This window comes from Colobus angolensis, unplaced genomic scaffold (assembly GCF_000951035.1).
Source record: "Colobus angolensis palliatus isolate OR3802 unplaced genomic scaffold, Cang.pa_1.0 Scaffold5, whole genome shotgun sequence".
NCBI classification, from domain to species: domain Eukaryota; kingdom Metazoa; phylum Chordata; class Mammalia; order Primates; family Cercopithecidae; genus Colobus; species Colobus angolensis.
In genome coordinates this window covers 29557852-29583676 of record NW_012118487.1, presented here as the reverse complement: position 1 = coordinate 29583676, position 25825 = coordinate 29557852, and the positions used below count along the sequence as shown (strand labels likewise).

General features: G+C 37.8%; 1 protein-coding gene across 2 annotated transcripts in view; it reads left to right on the top strand.

Annotated features, from left to right (window-relative positions):
- The window catches only part of TMEM144 (transmembrane protein 144), a 57791-nt gene extending 33682 nt beyond the window's left edge, over positions 1–24109 (top strand). For both annotated transcript variants that reach the window (XM_011959714.1, XM_011959713.1), the window contains 7 exons: positions 7244–7325; positions 9790–9857; positions 11863–11981; positions 14660–14779; positions 15896–15993; positions 20353–20406; positions 22256–24109. In XM_011959714.1, coding sequence (XP_011815104.1) covers positions 7244–7325; positions 9790–9857; positions 11863–11981; positions 14660–14779; positions 15896–15993; positions 20353–20406; positions 22256–22339 — 625 coding nt within the window. In that variant the 3' untranslated portion in view covers positions 22340–24109. The remainder of the gene's footprint in view (positions 1–7243; positions 7326–9789; positions 9858–11862; positions 11982–14659; positions 14780–15895; positions 15994–20352; positions 20407–22255) is intronic.
- The last annotated feature ends 1716 nt before the right edge of the window (positions 24110–25825 follow it).

Genomic DNA, 25825 nt, shown 5'->3' with positions numbered 1-25825 from the left:
GGGGTTTCACCGTGTTAGCCAGGATGGTCTCGATCTCCTGACCTCGTGATCCGCCTGTCTCAGCCTCCCAAAGTGCTGGGATTACAGGCTTGAGCCACCGCGCCCGGCCAACAATTGCTTTTGTTTAATGTGCAGATGGAATATTTGATCCATTTTAACCAGGCATTTGCATCTTGGTATCCTGTCTTAATTGCTAAAGTTTGTTTTAAGTCTTTAACTTATATGATCCTCTAGCAAAATGAATGTATGATTTTTGTACCAGATAAGCTAAATCTTACCTTTATATTAGTGTGTTATTAATGTTAAACTTAATTTTAATAAAATCTTGTAGACATATTTATCCAAGTTTTAATGTTGACCATAAGGTAAGATTTTATAGACTCTTTTTAACCTTTTATAATTTTTGCAAAGAGCAGATTGGTGCTTTATAAAAAGCCTGCTATGCTTTTATTTTAATGTCCAGTTTACAGAAAAACTGGATGATACCTCTTTAACTTTAGCCAATGTTTACACACAGAATTTTCTCTCTAATATTTTAAAACTTGATTAAACCTTTAAAACAAAATATACATATTTTTAACCTTTTAATGTAGATAAATATTTATATTATTATGCCTCCTTATAATTCTTTTGTCAAAAGTATATTTTATTTTCTCTATACAGCTTGCACATAAACTTTTATTTTTTTTAGTTTTACATTCAGGAGGCCTAGTTACTTTTAAATTGTACTACATTTCTTGCATAAATTCTTTTTTGTAACATTTTTCTCTTTCACGACTTTCACAGACAATTCTTTGACATGCTTTAAGTTTCTGACTTATTACAAATATTTTTTTCTTTAAACAACCAGTTAATTTATTTCAGGACAAGAATTTACCATATAATACTCTTTTTACATAAATTCCACCCCCACTTTTTCTTTTCCTTTTTTTTTTTTTATTTTTTTGAAGATGATAACTATTCTCTTCTAAAACGAACTTCTTTTATGTCTATGAGCTAGACTGCCTAAGGCCACAAGAATAGAAGTTAGTATAATACATATTACACTGTTAACTTTTAGCAAACTTTACTTTTGTTGAAAACCTTGTAAGTTTGGGATTTTAATTGTCCTTTGCTATTAATAAGACCTTGTTTTGTCCAAATTAATTTAGAATTGGTATAGATAGCTTTTTATTTTTCCTAACAGAGTAGGCTCATACCTTAAGATTTTTGAGTTAGTAAGTTACTTTTTTGCTTTTTTGATTTAGGATAGTTCTGAACTGAACTAGTGAGGTGTGCTCACAATGAGGTTTCCCCTAAAAGTTATTTATTTTTATTTTTTTTCTGTTAACAAAGCAGTTGCCACTACAGATTGAATGCTTTTGGGCCATCCACGGGTTACTGGGTTAAGGATTTTTGATAGGAAGGCCTCAGTGCTTTCAGGATACACCCATGTTTATACTAACAACAAAGTGGTATTGGAGCAGTACAGGGTTACAGAGAATACTTTCAATTATCAATTACAGGTTTTAAGTTTACTTTGGCTTTTAAAGGAATAGGGTACACTTTTTCTTCTTAACTACTTGTATATATCTCTCTTTCTCTCTTTGACTTTGTCTCTCTCTCTTTGACTTTCCTTTTGCCTCTGTCTCTTCCTCTCTCTCTTCTCGCTTATGTTGGAGTTGTCTCAACCACTGTGGAGAGATCTAAAACCAGCTGTAACTAAGCATCTACGTACAGAAACTGGTCTGGGTGCCCTGGATTTACAGGTTACCTTGTGCCATACCTTTGAAACAAGGGACCTGTCCAGGCTTCCTTCTGATGGCCAACCTACCTTTAATGCTGGCCAGTCTACTTTACACTAAGTTTTAAGTTTTCCTGGTGTCATAATACTCCACAGTCTCCTTTAAATCCTTTCTTGAAAATTTTCAACATAGTTCCTAGTAGGATGGGCTTATTGTGCCTGACCCATGCTTCTTCGAGACACAACACCACGCTCACGCCACACGCACACCACAAAACAAAGAACGGGTAAAAAGGGCACACACACACTTTTGCAGTTTACACCAAACCAAAATCAAAACCAAAATCAGAGTATCCAGAAATCCAAGCCAGATCAAAACCAAAACAAAGTATCAAGCAATCCAAGTCAAGTCAAAAACAAAAACCAAAGTGCCAATACAGGCACACCGTAGGTGATCAGGCCATGCTTGCACTCAAATAGAGTAGGCAAGTTCCCAAGACCAGTCCTGTCAAGCAATTCAAGCCAAGTCAAAACCAAAACCAAAACCAAAGTGCTGATAAAGGCACGCCGTGGGTGATCAGGCCATGCTTCCACTCAAATGGAGTGGGCAAGTTCCCAAGACCAGTCCTATCAAGCAATTCAAACCAAGTCAAAACCAAAACCAAAACTAAACCAAAGTACCAATAAAGGCACGCCATGCGTGATCAGACCAAGCTTCCACTCAAACGGAGTAGGCAAGTTCCAAAGACTAGTCTTACGAAGTTTTAGATGTCCAGACCCCAAGTACTAGTTCCTTCCTGGTGTTCAGCCACTGCGTTGATCCTCCATGGAGGCCTGCCACACACTGCTCTGGTGAGGCGTCCCACTGGTGAGCAAATGCCTACCCGGGAGCGCCTCAGGATCCACCTCTCTTGGGCTAGTCAGACTCTCCCCAGGGATGTTCCATAAGGCAGGCTTAAACTGCCTAAGGAGCTGCCTCAACCTTCTGCCAATCATCTCACTTCCCAGTCAGGGAACCAAGAAATGTAGCAGGAGGAGCTGCAGACAAAACTCCTCAGATACCAAGTTAAAGAAGGAAGTGGTTTATTCGGCCAGGGGCATCCGGCAAGACTCCTGTCTTAAGAGCTGAGCTCCCCGAGTGAGCAATTCCTGTCCCTTTTAGGGGCTCACGACTCAAAGGGGGTCCGCCTGAGAGGGTCGCGATTGATTGAGCAAGCAGGAGGTATGTGACTGGGGGCTGCAGGCACCAGTAATCAGAATGAAACAGAACAGGACAGGGATTTTTACAGTGCCTTCCCATACAATGTCCGGAATCTATAGACAACATAACCAGTTAGGCCAGGGGTCGATCTTTAACTACCAGGCTTAGGTCAGGCAGGACCAGGCCTGGTTTCAGCTCTGGTTTCTTGGTTTTGGGTCTGGTTCCTAGGCGCCGGGCTACTGCCTTTAGTTTTGCTCCTCTTTCCTTTTCTGAGTATAAATCAATATAAAACAATATAAGAAGGTCTGTCTCTCTGCTCTCAGGGTCACCCATCTGTAGGGCTGCTGTGGTTTGCTGGGGGTTCGCTTATGGCCCCGTTCATCTGGTTCGCTCCTGCGCTTAGAGCTGTCACTCAAGGAGGCTGAAGGACAGCAAAGACAGGTGCCTTCTCCTTCATCCGGGATCTCTGACCCCAAGGGGCACCAACCCGATGCCAGTAGGATCATTTCTATGTAGGGTGTCTGACAATCCTGTCAGAGGATCTCACCCAGTTGGGTGGCATGGGGAACAGGATCCATTTATGGAAGTGCTTTGACTGTCCCTTTTGGAGGGGGTGAGCTTCGCTGGGGGAAAACCCACTCATCTGGTCTATCCGGATCCCTCAGAACTGCTGGAGGGAAGGCTAACTCTGCTGGTCTGCAGAGACTGTGGCCAACCCTCCCGCTAAGGGAGGCCCAGGGAGGCTCGGGTTCTGTCCCTGAGCCTGGTGCTAGACTTGTTGGAGTTCCTGCAGGGAGGCCCCGCCCAGTGAGAAAGGATGGGTTAGGGTGAGGCCTGAATACGTGCTCTGGCCACAGTCTGCCACAGCCAGTGTGCTGGGCTTTGGGGAACACCTCTTGGGGACCAAGTTCTCCAGCCTCCCTGGCTCCAGCAGTGAAAAAGCATGGCCTGGAGCTATAGAGCTGGATGCTACCCTTCCCCCACCCAGGGAGCTTAGCATGTTAGACAGTAATGAGTCCCAGTGCTGGCTGTTGCCCCTTCCCCAAGGAGCTCAGACGGTTTAGGCAGCAGGCAGCTGCAGCTGTGGTGCTGGCCACCCCTCCCTTCGGGAGCTCAGCAGGCTTAGGCAGATTCCAGCAGAGAGGCTGTTGAGAATCTGCATGGCTCCAGTGTTGGGACCCTAGGCCCAGTGGCGTAGGTTTGCAAGTGGGATCTTCCAATCTGTGGGTTGCACAGTTCCATGGAAAAAGCATGGTTTCCCCAGCTGGGTAGCATGCTCACTCACCAATTCCCTTGGCTGGGGGGTGGGGGCCCTGCAGCCCTGTGTGACTCTCAGGTGGGCCACTAGACCACACTGCTTTTCCTTCCTGACCGTTATTACGTCAGCCAGCTAGTCAGTTCTGATGAGAGAATCTAGATACCTTGGTTGCCAGTGAAGAATTCACACACTAATTATCATTCTTTTTGATGTGACCTTCTGATTGCTGCTGTTGCTGGTTGGCCATCTTGGTCCCACCCATCCTATCTGTGGATTTTAAGTATTTTCTAACATATCATTCTGTGTTGTTTATTAGAAAAACGCACAGGTCTATACAGAGTAGAGGATTTTCATTGTATAATTTTGAGAACAAAATGCCAATTAATGTCTAATATTAACCTTACAAATATATATATATAATATGCACACACAGAAATACACACATGTTTACACAAATATATGTGTGCAAATATATATATATAATATGTATAAAACACACACATTTAAATATACTGACTTAAATATACTCATATAATTAGGGTTTATGCATTCAATTTTACTACGTGTTAAATATCTTGAGGGCCCTGAAGGAGATATGTGGTTTCCACTGTAGGGCTGGAAAGGCGTGATACCTTTCTTCTCTATCATAAGGGTCATGGCTGACACTCCTATAACAAAAGACAGGTTGATGAGACAAAAACATAACAAATTTAATCAAAGTTCTGCATGACATGGGAACCTGAAGACCCAAAGACGCAGGGAAAAAAAACATCTGTTTTTCTGCTTAGATTTGAAGATTTGACAGTCATGTAGAAATGTAATTACACAAAGGGTGTGATCTAATGGTAATAGACTGAGGGGAGAAACACAGCAAAACCTGCCTGTTCAGATTCTTCTTGGTCTCTTTGTGTAGTATTTCTTCCTCCTTGATATATAGGCAGCAGGACCCCTCTGGAATGAGAGTCTTATGATCTAGACAAGGTAGGTCAGAGAATTTCTTTATAGCCAGCTCCTACACAGAAAGTGGAGGATTGGGAGTTGTTAGAGTAACTGACCTAGGTTTCATGGCTGGCTTTGAGGAAGAGGGATTCTAGTGTCCATGACTCATCTTGGGGAAGAGGAATTCTAATTTCTGTGGTCTGCTTTGTGGGAGAAAGGTGAGTGGAAGCCATCAAGGCATGAGGAAGTCAGAGAGAGACTTGCCTTCTGAGGTTGCTTCTAAGGCCTTCCAATCTCCTATAGTTCAAAGCACTCAGCATGCCAAAGTGCCGTAATTTGGGGTATCATTTTTGGACCCCAACACTGGCTTCTATTGAATTAGAAAATCTTTAGAGAAAAAAGATTACATTGTGGCAAATGGTCTAGATTGTGTGGTAACTATTCTTAGTGTTGTGGGGATTCTTTTTTTTTTTTTTTTTTTGAGACGGAGTCTCGCTCTGTCGCCCAGGCTGGAGTGCAGTGGCCGGATCTCAGCTCACTGCAAGCTCCGCCTCCCGGGTTTACGCCATTCTCCTGCCTCAGCCTCCTGAGTAGCTGGGACTACAGGCGCCCGCCACCTCGCCCGGCTAGTTTTTTGTATTTTTTTAGTAGAGACGGGGTTTCACTGTGTTAGCCAGGATGGTCTCGATCTCCTGACCTCGTGATCCACCCGTCTCAGCCTCCCAAAGTGCTGGGATTACAGGCTTGAGCCACCGCGCCCGGCCGTGTTGTGGGGATTCAAAGAGGAAGATTCAATGAGGACTGGCCCATGGGGAAGTTTTTTTTTTTAAACCACATTCAACACTTCAACTCTTGTTTAGTTTGGATAGGACACAGAGTATGTAGGGTGTCCAGCTAAGGAAGAAAGAGAAGCAGGTGCAAGTCATTGTGAAAATTTTGGGAGGGGGTTGGTAGAGAGCTTGGAGCAGGGAGTGGTCAGGCATAGAAGCCCATACGAGGATTAATGTTGTGATACATTGGGTGGAACATAATGCAGAGAGCCATAAAAATCAAAAAGGAAAGTTAAATCTCATATGGAAAGGAATATGAAACTATTCATGTTTTAAAGCAAGTAAGAGGTTGAACAAAGAAACCTAACTAGAACATTTTGATTTTTACACAAAAGATAGCACATGATAGACACTCTTCTGGACCTAGCTACCTACCCTATTTCAGTGTCATATATGCTTTGAAAGCTTATTTTGTTTGAAATGTTGAACCATGCAAATGTGTTTTAAAAGTATTTCAAAAGAGATGTTAAAAATATCCCAACGTTGTTCATCTTCTCAAGTTAATTTAATCTTTTGACACATTTTAACAAATTTGCATGACTTAAAAGCCAAGAGTAAGTGAGGCATTTGTTTCAAAGATACAGGACATCAATAGTGTATTATGAGAGAGATGTTAAAGGGAAAAAATGTCACTAGACTTCAATGTATGTTTTTATCTCTTAAACTATATCCTGGAGATCTTTCCATATCAGAGCATAGAGATCATCATCATTCCATTTTTACAGCTGCATAGTATTCCATTGCGTGACCACGTAGGCCACCTCACCTGCGTTTGAGTGTGCCTGTGTGAGTGGTCCTGGGGCAGGATTGGTGAGGTCAAGAGTGGACACACTGGTGGCCTCAGTAGATCACCCCAGACTCCCCTCTGTGGGAGTTTTACAGTTCTGCACTTCTACCAGCAGTATCTAAGAGTATCTGTCCCCTAGCATTTGTCCAGCTGAGGATGTTCAGCTTTTGAAGTTGGTCAATATAATAGCTAAGAAATATTATTTCAATGTAGTTTTCATTTGCGTTTCTTTTACAATGTGATTTCAAAGTTAAGGGAAAGATCTGATGTGGAAGGAAAGCTTATGAGTTTAGCCTTTAGCCTGTTGCAGTTAAGGAAAACGAGAAACATCTAAGAGAATAGGAGTTCTGGCAAAACGGCAGGACCACTGAAGGGGCAATTTGAAAGTAATCATGGTATCATTAGGATCCGATTATTTAAGGTGTGTGTTTTTTTCTTAAAAATCAAGCAACTTGATATAAACCAGTATTATGACAAATATCACTAAACTTTATTTTCCTTGCAGTGCTTTCATATTTTTGTTCATCAAAAGTGAAATACCAAATAACACATGTTCCGTGGATACCACTCCATTAATAACAGAGCCTGTGAGTATAGTATGAGAGACAACTTGATTTGAAACATAAAATTAAGATAAATGGAAAATACATAAATTTTAAACACAGATGAAAAAGTGGTATTTGCTCCTCACTCCTGGCTGTGTAAAATATCTTAGCTTATTTATCGTGGCTAGGTCTATGTAGCAATCAATCAGTATTTCCACAGTTGAGCTTCTCAGCTAGCACACAGGTTTATTTATTTTGATTAACAGATCTCTGCTAGGTGATATATATATATTAAAAACCCCATGTTTTGTAATGATTTAAAGATTCCTACAATAGAGGAACCCTAAATACTGCAGAGGAATGTGAAAGTAACTTTAGAAAGGAGGAGGAAGGAGGTTTTGAAGTTGGCCCAGGGGAGAATAGACCATAGGAAGCCCATGAAAGGTAAGTGAAGTCGTATGAGAGTAGGAATTGTATCCCGTTCTACCCAAAGTGAAAAACAGAAAATACGATAGGAGTCACTGTTTTGACCTTGAAGAATCTAAATTAGTCTGGAATAGTAAATCTGAGTGAACTAGGAGCAACTTTTTAAAGGGACCTGATAAAGCACAAGTGTCAGCAGCTACATATACAAAAGTGACTTCAGGGCAAAGCCTCATTGCCATGAACCCAGGCCCTAATCCTTCTCATCTCAAGAAATCTCTCCTGTCTGCCCTCTGAATCCAGTGCTCCTCACCCCCAGTGGGGTATTGCCCCTTCGCAGGGTGCTTATCTACCCCTTACTTCAAATTTAATCTTTTCTCCTTGCCTTCTTCCCCTATCAAAACTTTTATCAACTAAAGCCTTAGTTAAATTGATGCTAAAGTTGAATAGTAATTAGCTTAAGTGTAAAGAGAAGAGGCTTATTAATCCACAGGCATCTCTAATCAGGGAAATGTTTCAGGGAGAAGGGAGGATTTGGCTTTGGGAAAGGGTTCCTTGCCTGCTTCAGCGATCCGGACACCTCCTGCCCAACCATCCTCCAAAACAATGGAAGAAAATAATAAAATAAATGCATTTTGGTAAAAGATACACAGTAGGTTAACTGCCTGAGATTTTTCTAGGCAGTAAGTTTAAAGATCCATAAACAGCATGATTGATGGGTACGCAAACATGTATCATGAGCTCCTTACGGTGAAAGAAACCGTTATTGTCAAAGGAAAACTTGACTTAGTACATAACAAAGAATTCAAATCTACTTTCTTGTCTCTTACAAAAAGAGTAAGAGTATAATATCAAGAATACTTCAGCTGGCCAGGCGTGGTGGCTCATGCCCATAATCCCAGCACTGTGGGAGGCCAAGGTGGACAGATCACCTGAGGTCAGGAGTTCAAGACCAGCCTGTCCAACATGGTGAAGCTCTATCTCTACTAAAAATACCACAAAAAAAAAAAAAAAAGAAAAAAATGAGCTGGGTGTGGTGGTACACACCTGTAATCCCAGCTACTTGGGAGACTGAGGCAGGAGAATCAACTGAACCTGGAAGGAGGAGGTTGCAGTGAGTCAAGATCACACCACTGCACTCCAGCCTGGGCAACAGGAGTGAAACTCCATCTCAAAAAAAAAAGAAAAAGAGAAAAAGAACACTTCGGCTAAGAGGCAGTATTATAATATACTCCCCTTATCCACAGGGGATACGTTCCAAGACGCCCAAGGAATGCCTGAAACCACAGACAGTACCAAACCCTATATATAGTATTTCTTTGTATCTGATCACTAAGACAGCTACTAAGTGACTCGGGGGCAGGCAGTGTATACAGTATGAATAGGCTGGACATAGGAATCATTCACATTCCAGGTGAGATGGAGAGGGACGATGCAGGGTTTCATCACACTATTCAGAACAGTGTGCAATTGAAAACTTACTAATTATTCATTTCCAGAATTTTTCATTTAATATCTTTGGACTACTGTTGACAGTGGGTAACTGAAACCACAGAAAGCGAAACTACAGATAAGGGAGGGATACTGTAATTCCATAGTAGAAATATGAATTGAATTTGCTCATAATTTTTCCTGACTTAGAATATCAGCCTCATATTGAAACATGGCTTGGAATATTTGATTAACTAATTAGGCAAAAAAAAATCAGTCTAAGAAATTCTCATTGATCTTAAGCATTCCATAGGAGGAAAGTCTAATTTCCTTACAGATTATACATACCATTAAAATATGCAAATGAAACACGAGTTAATAAGTTTTATTAGTTTTTATAGGTGTATCACAATAGCCACATATTAAATGTGAGAATTTGGAATGGAGGACTTGCCAACTGCCAAGTCATCCTAAATGAAAGAGAAAAGAATTATAAATAGTTGAGTTTAGAGATATCAGAATGCATAGGTGACATGTTTATTATATTTTAAAGCATGTTTGAAAGAAAAGAGAAAAACACTAGAAATATTATCACCAGTGTGATTATCAATTGAATGCTTTTTGTTTTAATTTGGGCCAATGTTTTCAATAGGTGATCAACAAAACTCAAGACCCCTGTTCCTGGGTGGATAAACTTTCTACAGTACACCACCGCATAGTGTAAGGAGAGGTTACTTCTTTGCTCTATTATTCTGTTTCATATTTGGTTAAAGCAGTGATTACCAGCATGAAGTAATGTTCATCTGAGTTCAAGAAGAAAATAGTAATGCAAGCTTTGACTTCTATCTCCATGCGGCAAGGTTTTGTTTGTCCCCTGCTGAATTTTAGGTACAGATGCCCTTGAGCTCAACTGCTTTGAGTAATTACTAAATCATTGCATTTCTCTCCAAATGATAAGTAGATAATAAAAGCAACCTAATTTTGCATGACTTGTGTAGCTAAAGTAAAAGAGGTAGTATTGTGACTAACCTGCTCTCAGCAGTCACAATCAGATTAGGCAATAAGCTTGTCTAGCACTGCACCACCCAGGATGTCTACCCTGCTCTGGGAATCCCCACACTCCTGTATTTAGACAGTTATATAATTCCAGATATTCATTGTCAAATATAGTGGAATATTCTGTGTCCGTGTGGGTCCTACTCCCTCTGTCTCCATAAGGACTCAGAGAGTTGGGCTCAACATCAGCCCCTCTACTTTACAGTATTTTTTGTTGTTTTTTTTTTTGGTCGTTGTTCTGTTTTGGTTTTTGGACTTCCAAATAAATATGAAAATACACACTAGTCTACAGCTTGCATTTTACATTTGATGGCTGCTTTAAACTTCATGTGGTGGCATCTTTTGACTCAAGAATAGAAAACCTTCTTTTTGATAGTATATATACTATCTTTATGGGGGAAAGAGCAGCACCTGACACATAGTCGATAATAAATATTTGAATAATTTGAATGAATGAAAGAGTAACCACCTTTGGAAGAAATAAATATGTTGCTGGTTTTGCATCAGAATAAAACCAATCTTTCAAACAAAAAATTTTTGCAAATTTTTTTTCACAAAGCTTCCCCTTCATTAAGATATTTGCTAAGAAAAATACTGTTAGTCGTCTTGTAATTAGCTAGGCCTAAAGTCTTCTCTGTGTTTGGGATGCTCCACGGCTATGAGGTCCAGACCTCACATAACACAAGGATTTTCACTATGAGTAGAACATGTTGCCAAGGTGGTCTTGTGAGTTTGTACAGGCTCATATTACTTATAGTACTATTTAAATTGACTAAGTTAGTTTTTAAGCTTTGGAGGGAATTGTTTTTGCCTACAACTGTTTTCTGTTTGGAGGGTTTTTCTGTGTGATTTTTTTGTTTTTTTTAGAGACAAGGTCTCACTCTGTTGCCTGGGCTGGAGTGCAGTGGCAAAGTGCTGGGATTACCGGCGAAAGCCACCACGCCTGGCCTGTTTTCTGTCTTCTGTCATCGTCCTTTGTGTTAACTTCAAGGAACTGTTCCAAAATATGAATCACTTCCCCCTACAATCATTGGAAATGCTTGCTTCACGCAGATATGGCCCAATTCTGACTCCAGTGCTGAAAATGAAACATTTTCTTTTTATAAAAAGGAATGTTTTGTCTGAAATACCCAGATTATTTAGTGAAATCAGCACTTCCTCTTGACCATGGCATTGTCAACTAAGGCATAGGCAAGTTCATGGATTTCAATAGCTGTTTTCAACAAACATGCATTTAGTACTTAGTCTGTCCTAGTTCTGTGCTGGATAGTATGGCCTGTTAAAATTTTAAAAAAAGCATAAAGCGTGGTGGCAGTATATAGATATCTCAATTTAATTAGAGTGCCAAGTTTATTTATGTAGACTGTACAATATAACTGTAGCAATATTCTCATTCATGTAATAACAACTTATAATCCATTTTAATTTCTATAAATCATGTACTTCTAAAATTAGACACTGGTGGACTAAAGCTATCCTCCTAGTCCTGATGCCACTCTAATAGTGCAGGGTATTTCTGTGACTTCTGTCAGTCACAGAGCTTGAGATAAATGGGTGCTTTTTGCCTGTTTGTGATTTGCCTTTTGAAGCATATTTATGATTCCATTTGTGCGTTTGTGAGAAATATTGCTTTGGGCCAAGATTAATAGTGATTTATTTGTTTTGTAAGGGGCTGCAGTCTTGCAGTGATATCTGGAGTACTCTATGGATCTACATTTGTGCCAATCATCTATATCAAGGACCACAGCAAAAGAAATGATAGTATATATGCAGGGGCAAGCCAATATGGTGAGAATAAAAAGTTATCTTACTTTATTAATATATATTTGTATGAATATAAAAAGAATTGTGATAATAGTAAATATCGATGGGTCGATTCGATCTTTCTTTGTCATTGTAAGTGGTGAATTAGAAAGGCACTGAAGACAAAAAATAATAAACGATTGAGTATTTTCATATGATCTTTAACACACAAATGCAATCAACTTTAGTCAGGACTCTTTTCAACTACTTGGATCTTAACACATGGCTTCTGACTTTCCAGTAAGATTTGGAAATTATTTTTCAGTTAGATGATCTCTGGGAAAATATGTACACTTCTGCTCTTTTAAAAAGGCTAAAGTATAGTGCATAGTACTTTAAAATCAGGTAAAGGTTAATGTATAGCCTATATGGTCAGAGGATATTATTTTTCAAGCACAGAGTCCTGCACTGGAAGGCCCAGCATAATGTTTCCTGTTAACCTCTCAGTTTCCACTGATAGAATTAATCTCCCAGGAGTAAACTCAATACTATATGCAATAGCCTTGTACAGGTTCAAAAGGAGATGAATGAGTGTTTACTTTGGGGATCCTCTGATTATGTTGCAGCATGACTTACACCCATGAAATGATAAGAGAATAAGATTATTCATAAAGTAAAGTTCTAAATCAGATGGCACAGAAAATTAATGTGACCTCTGTTCCGATAAAGGAGAATTTGGAGGGCAAAATTCGTGGGGGAAAAATTATTAAAGAAGTTGAGATTTTAACTCAACTTTAACAGAAAGGATAGACTGAGTAGATGCCATAGTTTCCGTCTTCCTTTTTGTAGTTAGCCCCATGTATATTATTCAAACCTTTTATTGATTTCTTTCTTTTGTTAAAATTTTACGCAAATACTTTTTTGCATTTTTACAAAAAGATAAAAACTAACAAAAATAGAATAACATAGGATAAATTAAAATAAGGTCTTACTAAAGAAAGAAAAACAAGAGTGGGTGTATAAAAGGAACCAGAAATGAGTCTAAAATCCTTGTACTATATTTACATACTTGCTAGAAAGGAGGCGTAAATTTGGCTCTTAGAGTCCTTGCAGGCACAAGGGAAATCAGATTAGTCTCATGATTCAATGAGCACAAGATAAAAAAAAACTAATTGTTCAGGAGCACAGATGTTCTTGGTACAGGGACATAATAAACAATGTCCTCAACAATCTCTACACAAAGAGAACAATGGCTTCTTAGGGGTCTTGCTTGTGACAACTCTGAATGTAATGTGATGGGAACACTTTATCCCAGTTTTTTCAAAAATAATTAGGGGTGATTATTTTTTATTTCATTTATTTAACAACACATATGTAGTATGTGGTCTGTCCTAAGTATTTTATAAATACTTGGTTAATTCTCATAGCAACTAATACCCTTATTATCTTAGTTTTACATTTGAGAAAATTAAGACAGAGACATGAGATGATTTGTCCAAGCCCCAAAGTTAGTGAGTATTGAAATGAGGATTTGCACCCAGGTGGTCCATGCTTTTAATCACTGTATTTTACTTTCCTTTGTGGTGGTCCATATACAGATGTATTGCCCTTACATGATCCAGAAGTAGGATTTAAGACTTAGAGCAACAGACAAACTCTCTGTCTGTTAAGCTTTACTCCCTAAACATGGCCACTCATCTTTGTCAAAATTTTAGGGGACAGAAACATTGAGTCCAACATGGCTTTCCCAGCCAAGAACTTGTAGTGCACCCATCTGTGTGGCCACAGTCCCATCTGCTTAAACAGTCAGTGGAGTTGGAATTTTTCCGAGATTGGGCCACCATCGTGTGATATTAACTCCCCCATGTACTTAGGTTTATAATCAACAACTGAATAAAACCCTCTCTGGATTAACTTCCTGAATAGCCTTCTGTACAGCTGTCATCTGCAACAGAGATGCTGGTCTCCAGATTCATCAATGGATCCTATTAAAATTAGCACCCCTGATTTTTTTCATTCACATCCTCACTGTGGTCAGCCTGAGGATCTGCTATAATTTCTATTGTCATTAGTAAAATCAGGCCTGAATGCCTATTTTTAGAAGGGAGGTATTAACATCATAGTTACATAATTCATTGTTTCTTATTTAGCTTTACCAGATGATCATAAAAACTAGCCTTAATTTGAGTATAGTAACAAGTTTACTACTTAATGTATCTAGATTTTAAATATATTAATTAAAATTCTATATGAACAGCATGTAGAAAACTAGGATGAGTAAATATAATTAACGGTTTTTTGGGGTTTTGTTTTGTTTTGTTTTGTTTTGAGACAGAGCCTCGCTCTGTCACCCAGGCTGGAGTGCAGTGGCATGATCTCTGCTCACTGCAAGCTCCGCCTCTCGGGTTCACATCATTCTCCTGCCTCAGCCTCCCGAGTAGCTGGGACTACAGGCGCCCGCCACCACACAAGGCTAATTTTTTGTGTTTTTAGTAGAAGCGGGGTTTCACCATGTTAACCAAGATGGTCTTGATCTCCTGACCTCATGATCCACCCACCTCAGCCTCCCAAAGTGCTAGGATTACAGGTGTGAGCCATCGCGCCCAGCCTGATTAATGGTTTCTTTACCTTTAAGGTTAATTTTGGTGAGTTTATTTTCAGAAATCTAAATATATCTGGAATGATGAAAATGGTGTTTGAGAGTTTTTAATCTCTATTTTCAGATTTAGACTATGTTTTTGCACACTTCAGTGGCATCTTTCTTACAAGTACTGTCTACTTTCTGGCCTACTGCATAGCCATGAAAAATAGTCCTAAACTATATCCTGAAGCAGTCCTACCAGGTAAGAATATGTACTACAGATCTTACTATATGTAAGTATCATCTACAACTCATTTAACTTGAATACGGTTCTTCTGGAAACAAAGCCATCCTCTGTGTGTATGTGTGGTGTATTTGTGTTTGTGTGTTTGTGTTTGTGTGTGTGTGTGTTCATTCCCCCTAATTACTTTTGCCCAGTTCACCACCAAATATGAGGTATTTTAAATCCTTGAAACTGAATATGAAATGTTGGCCATTATTACAGAACCTAAAACTTAAACAATAAATCTATTAATAAGATATTTTCCTGTGCCAAACATCTTCTGTATTGATCATCATTCTTTACTATTTCTTTTTCACTATCTAAGGGTTCATATATCAACAAATAGGAATATGCAATAACTTGGGAAAACAGTTTCTACAAAATGTAAGAAGAGATTGTGATGACTTCAGAAAAGACATATGTTAAACATACATGCCTTTGGACTTAATTAATTAGGCATTGATCGTTTTTTTAAAAAATCTCATTTAGGAGTTTATTATAATTCAATTTGGAATGTAGGTCCACAAGTAAAATCTTTTAAAGACAAAAATAAAGCATAAGTCAGAGACTTGTTCTGAATGCCTAACGGATTTATGCTAAAGAATGCCACCATATAGAAAATGCTAGAATACTTTACTGAATGCCTAGCTAAAGTACTGTGAAAGTTTTAGCTGGTATTTTTACTTAAATACTATAGGGTTTTTGTTTGTTTGTTTTGTTTTCTTGGCCGTAGCATCACTCTGATTCACTTTATTAATATCTATGGGTTACAGTAAATGATATTTGCAGAGAATGTTCGGGTTCAGTATGTCCCCTAGGCCCCTTTTCACCACCCAATCTCTACTTCTTTTACTACTATGGATACTTTAATGCCGATAATGTGAAAGCATCGATCACTCTACCCATAGCAGGCAAGAGTAGAGAAATTACCTGGTCCTAAAATAACAATAAAGCACAGCTCAAAATTCCATATTGGCCAACAACATTGATCGGAATGTATTTATACGTGCACTTTGATATTCCTGTTGTAGCTCAAGTGTGAGTTCTTCAGGAGAGAAACATGGTCTGCAAATGTGTGTTGTCTTTATGTTTCAGGATTCCTGTCAGGAGTACTTTGGGCAATAGCTACCTGCTGTTGGTTCATAGCAAATCACTCTCTGAGTGCTGTGATCAGTTTTCCAATAATCACTGCTGTAAGTAGCTGAACTGTTTCTCCAAATTTTCATTTTATAAATGTAATCCCAATTTTTCTGAAGCACTGTTAGGATATCACTAAAGACTGTCATGGAGTTTGATTTTTTAGGAGTACAATTAATGGATTCAGATAGACAAAGTGACCCTCTTGAATCTTCGTGTGCTTGATTGCTAAGGAACATTTCTCACCTCATTTTAGCAGGGCTATTAATCCTTAATCTTTAATATCCTTGCAGTTTTTGGTTTGATTGGTTTATCTAATGTCGTTTTAGAGACATTGTAATTTGCTATTTATAACTATTATGCTCTCCTTATATAAAAGTTTATAAATATAAAAAATGATTTTATGCCTATTACGACATCAATGTCTTGACAATTCTGTGAGATTGAAAGTACTTCAGACTCCTCTTCCTATGGTACTTCACTGTGTTTTTCTTTTGTGTGTGTGTGTGTGTGTGCGCGTGGTTTTTTTTGTTTGTTTTTTTTGTTTTTTGTTTTTTTTTTTTTGCCCACGCTGGAGTGCAGTGGCACGATCTCGGTTCACTGCAAGCTCTGCCTCCTGGGTTCATGCCATTCTCCTGCCTCAGCCTCCCGATACTTCACTGTTTTTAAGCAAAACTTTCTGAAAGTGCTAAAGCAAGGTGTTGTCTCTGGATGATACCACTTATTACAGCATACTTAATACAATTTGCTTCATCCGTTTTTTTAGGTGCCAATGATATAAAACATAGATAATAGAAAAACTTTTTTTTACATAGGCAAAATAAGTACTCATAAGATTATTCCCATTTTGAAGATGAGAAAATTGAGGCAATAGCTAAGAATATATCTGAAGTCACATAGCTAGGGAAAATCTGAAGACTTTTAAGCCCAGGGTTCCCAGTACACAGTGCTACTTTCTGCCATCAGCATGGAATCTAATTTAGAATTTGTTTCAGGTTCACTAAGGTACTAGGACTGATATATACATATAGGAACTGCTTTCATGTTGGGCTCTTAGGTCTGCCCTAGATATTGTAGATTGCTAACCAGCATTCAACTGCATCCTCTGCTTCCAAAATCATCATCACTAACAAAATTTATCTAAAACATTTTAGTGTTTGCATACCTGTGTAAAGCTAGAAAACTGATTTTTAGAAATAATGTCTAGTCTAAAAACCATTGATAAAATTTGATATAAACCCTGGGTATCAAACAGTATATTTTGACAGTTCTACTCTGTAAAATAGTTAACTTTCAAATGCAACTAAATTCAAATAATAAAGGACTTTTTCTTTAAAATTTAAAGAACCCACATTTTAACATTTTTAATCCTGCTGAGGGAAAATCTAGCAAGTTATGAAGAATTTCTGTAGGTCTAAACTCTTCACAATTGAAATGGCAAAGGACCCAAATTCTTTCCAACAAGGGATTTGTTCCTCCTTATTTCAAGGACACTTAATCTTAGAAGTGACAGGCAGTGGGTGTACAGTTTACCTGTTAAATGCACAAAAGCAAATTTGCAGAGAAAAGTATACAGTATGATGTGTCCCTTGGCTATAGATGCAAATGTTATTTGAAAATATTAAATTCCACTACAAAAGGGGGAATAATATTTATTAAAATAGAACAAGTCATTATTTACATCAAATGTAAACTTTTATCTTTATCATATGATAGTGATTTTTTTTCTTTTACTCAAATTATAGTATTGAGCAGATGTGGGTTCTCCAAGAAGGTTTTGAGGCAATTTTTTCTAAAATACACAGATGCAATTAAGCCACACATACAAATAGAAATACAAACACAAATAAAAAATAAAACCGTGGTAAAGACAAGAAAGGGAGCAAATAGTGTAAACGGGAAATAGTTGCTGTGATTAAACATTAAACTTTACTTAGTGTTTTCAAAAGGATAATGCAATGGGGTAAGTAATTCTTATTATTAGCAGCATATTATTTCCTCAGAACAGACCAATTACTTCTTTTTTGCATTGAATTCTTAGTAGAATTTATCATATGGGATCTCTTAAAGGCAACATTGAAAAACAAATAAACAGGATCCTTCACAAAACTTTTATAGTAGAAAGAGAGTTGGTTTTTCTACCATTGTTTCTTGTTTTCAGTTAGAATAAAGACTGAGGACAAAATGAAAGGCTAATTCAAAGGAAATAAACCACTGAAGTAGGTGGGTGTGGGCAGAGGATCAGTGAGAGTGGTCACTGTGGCTTTCGGCGACCTGCCCATCACAGAGATTATTCTTGAAAAAACTGTAATGGAAGCAGAGCTTTCTCACTCACCAGGTGTAACTGTCTTACCTTGTGCACTTGGTGCTTGTTATCTGGGAAGGACAGGTATTTGGAGCTGGTGAGGGAGTAGGTCCCTATTGCTACCAGGCCTTTGCTTGGTTTTATTTTAGTCACTTTATCCAAGGACAACCTTATATACAGACAGAAAATATTTAGTCCCTACCCTTAACAATCTTATAGTCTTCATTATTTTATTTTTTTGGAAGGGCTAGATTTTTTAAACTTTTTTAAACATAAAATGTCAAACTAACACCTAGTTTCAACAATTATGAATGTGGTCAATCAATTTTATCAGAATACATTTTTAATATCCCAGCAGTGCTTTTCTTCCCAGGTATACATATTCCCGTAGTTATATATCCAGTGGTAACTAGACTGAGTTTCCTGAAAGTAGTATCCATTTTGTTTATTAGCAAATAACATTCCATTTAAAAAGCCAAAAGAAAAAAGAAAGAAAGTAAAAAGTCACCTAGCAGGAGCTGTTACCTCTACTCCACATCTTCCTTGACAATTCTAAACTGAATCAGCTTATTCTCAAGATAGGAGCGAGTTCACTTTGTTTTCAAAAGCTGATTTACACCTAACATACATTAATTTACAAAAGGAAAATATACAATCCAGATTACCAACTGTTGTATCTCCTATTAAGATATCCTTCCTATTTGGCTCTCCGTGGCCTGAATCAAAGAGTCAGTACATACCTTGACCTACGCTTGCATTACTTTTACCAAAGCACCCTTCCTATAACCACATTACTCACAATAACTCTTAGGCCATGCCTAAGCTCATATTTAGAAAACAATCAGACAAGAGTCTTCAAAGGTCAATGAAACCCCGTGGTATTGTCCTGTACCATGTTCTCTGAAGGGAAATGGATTTTCAGATTAAAAATTATTGAGTGATTAGCATAACATTAATATGGTATCCTGTTCTATTGTTTCCTCCCATTCTGCTGAAAGTTAGTGTGGGGTTGCCTAAAAGACCCATATGCTTCTTGTTTGATTTGGATTTTGAGGCTTAGGAACTTAAATCATTGATAAAAGGCAGTTCCTTTGACCTATTTCTCTGGCTCTTTTGGTGTTGACTTTCCAGATACTGATAAACAGAGACGACTGTATTCTTTTGCTTCACTTACACACCAAGAGTGGAATCAAACTTTGTTGACTCAGTTCTTTAGACAATTGGAGTAGTGATAGGGGAAAAACATTTTGGAATCTATTTGAAACTCTTCCAGAGTTTCTCGGGGTTTGAAGAGCAATCATAAAAATGTGAATACAATACACCTTCTCTACAAAGACCACAATTAACCCACATTCCAATTTTCTTCCTTCTCAGCTAAGAAGAATTACCACCAAACTTGAATAGCTTAAAGTTTATAAATTACAGAATCATTCCTTTTCTTTACCTGTTTCTTCTCATTTCCTCTGTCCCATGTTATTTCATTCTTTTCTTTGTCTCCTGCCCAGAAACCCCTGTTGTTTTTCCTTACATGTTTATTTTAATCTTCCCATAAACCTTTTTTTAGCATTCGTTGGTGTTTAGTGCTAGCCAGACTTGATTGCTCTGCAGTAATATCAGTTAAAAATTTTTTTAAAGCACGAGCTACTTCCACATGTACATTATTTGTTAGGCCAAAAATAATATGCCAAAATTTCTTCAGTTACGAGATTATCTCATGCCAAAGAAAGTTAGAAGCTTGTGCACACTTTTTCTTATTAATCCCATTTCTAGTATCCTAAGGAACTAGGCCAATGGAAAAAATAAGGTATGTGCTTATAAAAATAATGTATGTCAAACATATTAAAGTATTATGTGGCACAAAATATTATAGTATCATCAAAATAATAAAAATGAAGATAATAAAATAAATAAAATAATAAAAGAAAATGAAAAAAGTCTTCATTTTTTTACTTAGTATCACCTAATGTTTAGCTTAGTGTGGAGTCAGGGTTGATATTATGCGTAGATTTCCCTGAAAACATTTTTATACTGTCTTTAACTTACTATATTTATATAGAATCTAGTCATAGGTAAATATCCAATTTAATTAAAGTTTATATTTTTATTTAAGGGTCCAGGATTTATAGCTGCAATGTGGGGCGTCTTCATGTTTAAGGAAATAAAGGTATGTACAAGAAAGGGCCTCATTATACACTCATTAACATACAAATCACATACTCATTAACATACAAATCACACACCAGCACCATGACAATTCCGAGAACACCCATATTTGGTGTAAAAATTAGTGACACCACAGTTCTGAGAAATTGTTACCTTTTCTCTCGTGAATCTCTCGTGGGATCATGAATATTCCACCCGTCGGTTAAAGAAATCATGAAAATAGGTACCATAACCCTCTTGTATGATTCTCTCTTGAGTATGTCCATGTTCCCCTTTCTCAAGTATGTACTTTTCACTTTGCAACAAGTCTCTGTACTTTCACTAAAAAAATAAATAAATAAATTGGACTCTTTAAACATAAAGAAGGATATAGACAAAATGGCAGTCATTCAGAGGGGAGCAGCCAGGGGAGTAAGGAAGCTTGAAACCATTCCATATGAAAAATTGTCAAAGAGCTAAAATATTGACCAGGAAAAGAGATGCCTCCAGGGATATACAAGAGTTATTTTTCAATGATTGAGGATTTATCTTGTGGGAGAGATATTAAAATCGATCTTTCTGTACTCCTAGTGATGGAACTCCTAGTTCCATCTCCTAGTGATTTCAACTTAACACAGGAAGATATTTGTTCATTCAAAGATGGGCTGGGCAACACAGGGAAGTGGTTCCCATCTTTGAGAACAGTGACCCCATATGTAACTGGGCAAGTCCAACTAAGTCATTCTTCACACCCTCTCTGTGTTTCTTCCTCACCCTTGAGATCCATCTCCACCTCTCCATCTGCCCTTCATCATCTTTTCCCTGGAAGACTACAGTCACCTCCTAATTGGTCTCCTTGCATCCATTCTGGCCACTCCAATCTGTCTGCCATCCTGCAGAAAAGTGTGAGCTTTACACAGTGAAAGTCTGAAATTTTAACACAGCCAGCTGCCCGTTTTTTTAATGTCTTCTTCTTTGTTTGGAAAAAGCAGGACCCAAATTTGAGAGGCAGAGGTGGGCAGATCACTTGAGGTCAGGAGTTCAATACCAGCCTGGCCAACATGGTAAAACCCTGCCTCTACTAAAAATACAAAAATTCGCTGGGCATGGTGGTACATGCCTGTAATCCCAGCTACTTGGGAGGCTGAGACAGGAGAATCACCTGAACCCAGGAGGCGGAAGTTGCAATGAGCCAGGATCGTGCCACTGAACTCCAGCCTGGGCAATGGAGCGAGACTCCATCTCAAAAAAAAAAAAGGACCCAAAGGACCCAAAGCATAACAAGTGCTCAGGTTCATGGTCTTCCAACCTCATCTTGCTCCACTTAACTTTCATTGCTCCAGTCACACTGACCTCCCTTCAATCCCTGGGAAATATTTTGCTTTTTCTTACAACAGGACTGTGCACATAAAATTCCTTCTACCTGGAATCTCTACTTGCTGCCTTATTCCCCTGGCCAATTCACTGATACTTGTAGTTAGAAGCTCCACTTCCCACCTTCCAAACCAGCATCATTAAGATTCTTGCAACACACTCTCAAACAACCACGGTGGTTTGCTTTATTATTAACACCCCTCTCACATAATAACATTCTTTTCTGTGATTACCTCCTGTCTGCCATATTATATGATTGGCTGCATAAAGGTACATGCTGAAGCTTAGTGGGTGCCCACATTTATTTACCGAATGGGTGAATTCATAAGGCTCTGCAGGGTTTTGTAAGAATCTGATTACCTGGGAGGGGTAGCAAAAAAGCATACAGGTGGCTAGAGCAAATGGTTAGCAGGTCCCTAGCAATCTCAAGAGTCTGTCCATTTTGTATAGTTGATTCAGGCTTTATTCATCACTGTTACTCTTTTTTTCTTATTCAGGGTCTACAAAACTACCTGTTAATGATACTTGCATTTTGCATCATCTTGACTGGAGCCTTATGCACTGCTTTTTCTAAAATCTAACAATGACAAGACCAGCAGATGGCAGCAGTGGTTAAGCGAATCTGTCTATGGGACAGCAGAGAGATTATGCTGAGAGAAGAGTGCATTTTCATACAGCAAATGGATCTCAGCCACTGTTGGAGTGGGTAAATGATTTTTTTCCCCAAAAATGTGAGAATGAAGGAAGACTGAGTTTCATTCAAGTATAAAAATGAAAATTTCTTCTGATGAACTGTTTATGAAGGTAGTACTTTACTGGGTGACTAAAATGTCTACATTATTATAGCATTACATGTGAGGATGCTCATTTTACCACAATATGTATCTCGTGTTGCATAATCTAGAACACAGTATAGAGTCCATATGCAAAGAAATTACAGTCCAAACTTCTCACCTATTATCCCAGTGAAGTAAGGCAGAAATACCTTGGGCAAGGAGGGAGAGCCTTACCTTCTAATAGAATTAGATTCCATAGATATTTGGATCCTTTGTTTCATAAAGTAAATGCATAGTTGGTAACTAAATGTTAAAAAGGCCATTTTATTATTTTTACCCAAAACTTACGTTTATTTCAAGTTAATATTGCCCGACTCTACATCATCTACCCATTTTAGCTCATAATGCTTTTGATTATCACCAGATAAAGTCCATTCTTAGAGAATAACAATTTTTCATCATTGAGAATATGTGCATAACATAATACACACATACACAAGTATATGCATGTACATAAATATACACAGATATGTTGCTAAAATGAGATTCTAGGTTATCAGTAACAATTTAAAGGAACCAACCACTCTTTTGAATGTACAATTCTTTTTTTCTGAAATACACTTTTCTACAACCCTCTTAACTGGAGGTTTTCCTGTTTTCTTCTTGTTTTAACTGGTGGTTTCCAGTAGGCAAAATAAAATGACAGGCATGCTAGTATTCTTTGTTTGTTCGTTTGTTTGTTTGTTTTCTAAGAAAACTGAAATTAAGCCAGACAGGGTGGCACACGCCTATAATCCCAGCTACTGGGGAGGCTGAAGCAGGAGGGTCACTTAGCCCAAGAGTGCAAATCTGCCAGCCTGGGCAACATAGCAAGGTCCCATCTCTGAAAAATAAATTTAATTTAAATTTGTAAGAAAAAAGAAAACTGAAACAGAACTGCTAGTACAATGTTTGCTGCAATTATTTCCAAAACTTTGAAATAACATAACCCCTGTTCAAATGTAAATTTTACCCATTCCCACCTGATAGTGCTGTTTATTACTTTGCTATGCAGGAGAAACAAAACAGCATTCTATTTGTGTGTATACCCTGCAGTCAATGTGCATGGGTTAAATCCCACCTCTGCTTCATTTTATTTGTGTGACTTTGGACAAGTTCCTAAGCCCTCTGTGTCAGGCCCCTCATTTACAAAATCGAGTTTATGATGGCATCTACCTCACATGGTTATTGTGTTGTTAAAGTTAGTTAAAATCTGTAAAGTACGTTGATGAGTATCTGATACTTCGCAAACACTATGTAATTGTTAGCTTTTATTATGTGTTGTTTGAAGGGGGGAAAAAGTTTTCGTAGATTGTAGAATACCACTTAAGAGCTACTGAGCTCACCACCTTCCCATCCAAACAATTATTACTCCTCTAAATGAATACTACTTAAAAGTGATGGAGCTTATGTTTGTTTGTTGACTTGCTAATACAAATAAATATTTGATTATAACTTCTTATACTCATTTCAATTTTAACCTGAAATGTCATTAAATTATGCTGATAAACTGAATAAATTGTGATACAAAAGCTATTGTTCTCATTTAAATATATTTTAGAATTTTACATCGGATAACTTTTATTTATTCTTTAGTTGGGATTTCCAATTCATATGCAAACTTATAAATGTGAAGTAAAGCAGTTGCAGAAGAAAAACGAAAAATCAATCATATTACCTGTATATAGTTTCCGGTACCAGACAAGCTTTTTCAAAATGGTACCAAAAAAGCCACTTATTATTGAGAGGTTAGTCTAAATGAGCAATTGTTTGCTCACCTTACGAAGTGAATGCCTAACTCCCTTGAGGTTTTTAGGTTTTATTTTTCCTAATCTAGTATGGCTAAATTCTAGTGTTTATTTTACCTTTTTCTAGCATGGCTTTCTGTCAAATGGCAACCCCATCTGTACTAAACAGATCCTGCCATCTTGTGTACAGAGATGGCACTACATTCAGTAGAAGTAGCAGCCAAAAAGGCTGGTATCAGATTATGAGAATTTTCTACCATAGGAACAGAAAATCCTAATAAATTTTAAAGGATTAATAGTACAGCATCTCCCTGAGCTACCAAATCTCTTTTTATTCCTATTATACTGATTTATTTATATTCAGAATTACTAACTACTAGACTTATATGTCTCAATATTGATAGAGCTAAAAAACACATTGATCGCAAAAAGGTAAGTTGTAGAACCATGTGCATAGCATGATAACATTTAGGTAAATTTTTAGTAACCAAAGTAATAAATATTTTCTATAAATACATATTTATTTTTTTAAAAAAAGGAATTTAGCTACTAATAGTCTACTGTTGACCAGAAACCTTACCTGTAACATAAACAGCACGTTTTGTATGTTATATGTATTATATACTATATTTTTACAGTAGAGTAATCTAGAGAAAAGGAAATATTGTTAAGAAAATTATAGGGAAGAAAAAGTACATTTACAGTACTATACTATATTTTTTGGTACTGTAAGTTTGCATCATCGTGTTACAAGAAGAATCTTCTGAAATGTTGGGCAATGGCATCTGTAGACCACAAGCAATTCAACTTTTTCTAATAATGTCATGACTTTTCTCTGTTTCTCGGGAGCACTTCTAGCATCACTAGTCGAGCTCTATATGGGTCCCATGGTGTTATCCAAGGTTTACAAGGTTTATTTTTATTACAATAAAAATGATGAAAAATATACAAGAACTGCAAGAGATCATAACCACCAGAGGCAATTGACCGGAGAGTCGGTCAGCTCACCTGAAGATGATTAGCATCACATGGTGCTTTAGGTGGATAGTCGCAACACTAGAGCTCACCACGATAGCAGCAGGAGATTTTATAATAGATTTATGTAAATTTTATGGTAGCAAATGATAAAATAGACTAGTGTGTGTATGTGTGTGTGTGTATATATATATGTGTGTGTGTATATATATAATGTTATATTTATATTATATAATGTATTCATCACATACACAAAGAGAAGGGTTTACACCATTTGGCAAAAGGTACTTGCATGTGTCAATAAGGACCTTGAGATGGGAAGACCCTGGATTATCCAGGTGGTCACAGTGTAATCTCAAGGGACCTTTAAAGTGGAAGAGAAGAATCAGAGTTGAGAAGGAGATATGACGATGGAAGCGGAGGTCAGAGTGATGTCATATGAGAAGGACTAAACCCATGCATTGTTGATTTTCAAGATGAGGGAAGGGACCACAGGCCAAGAAATGTGGGCAGCTTCTGGAATCTGGAA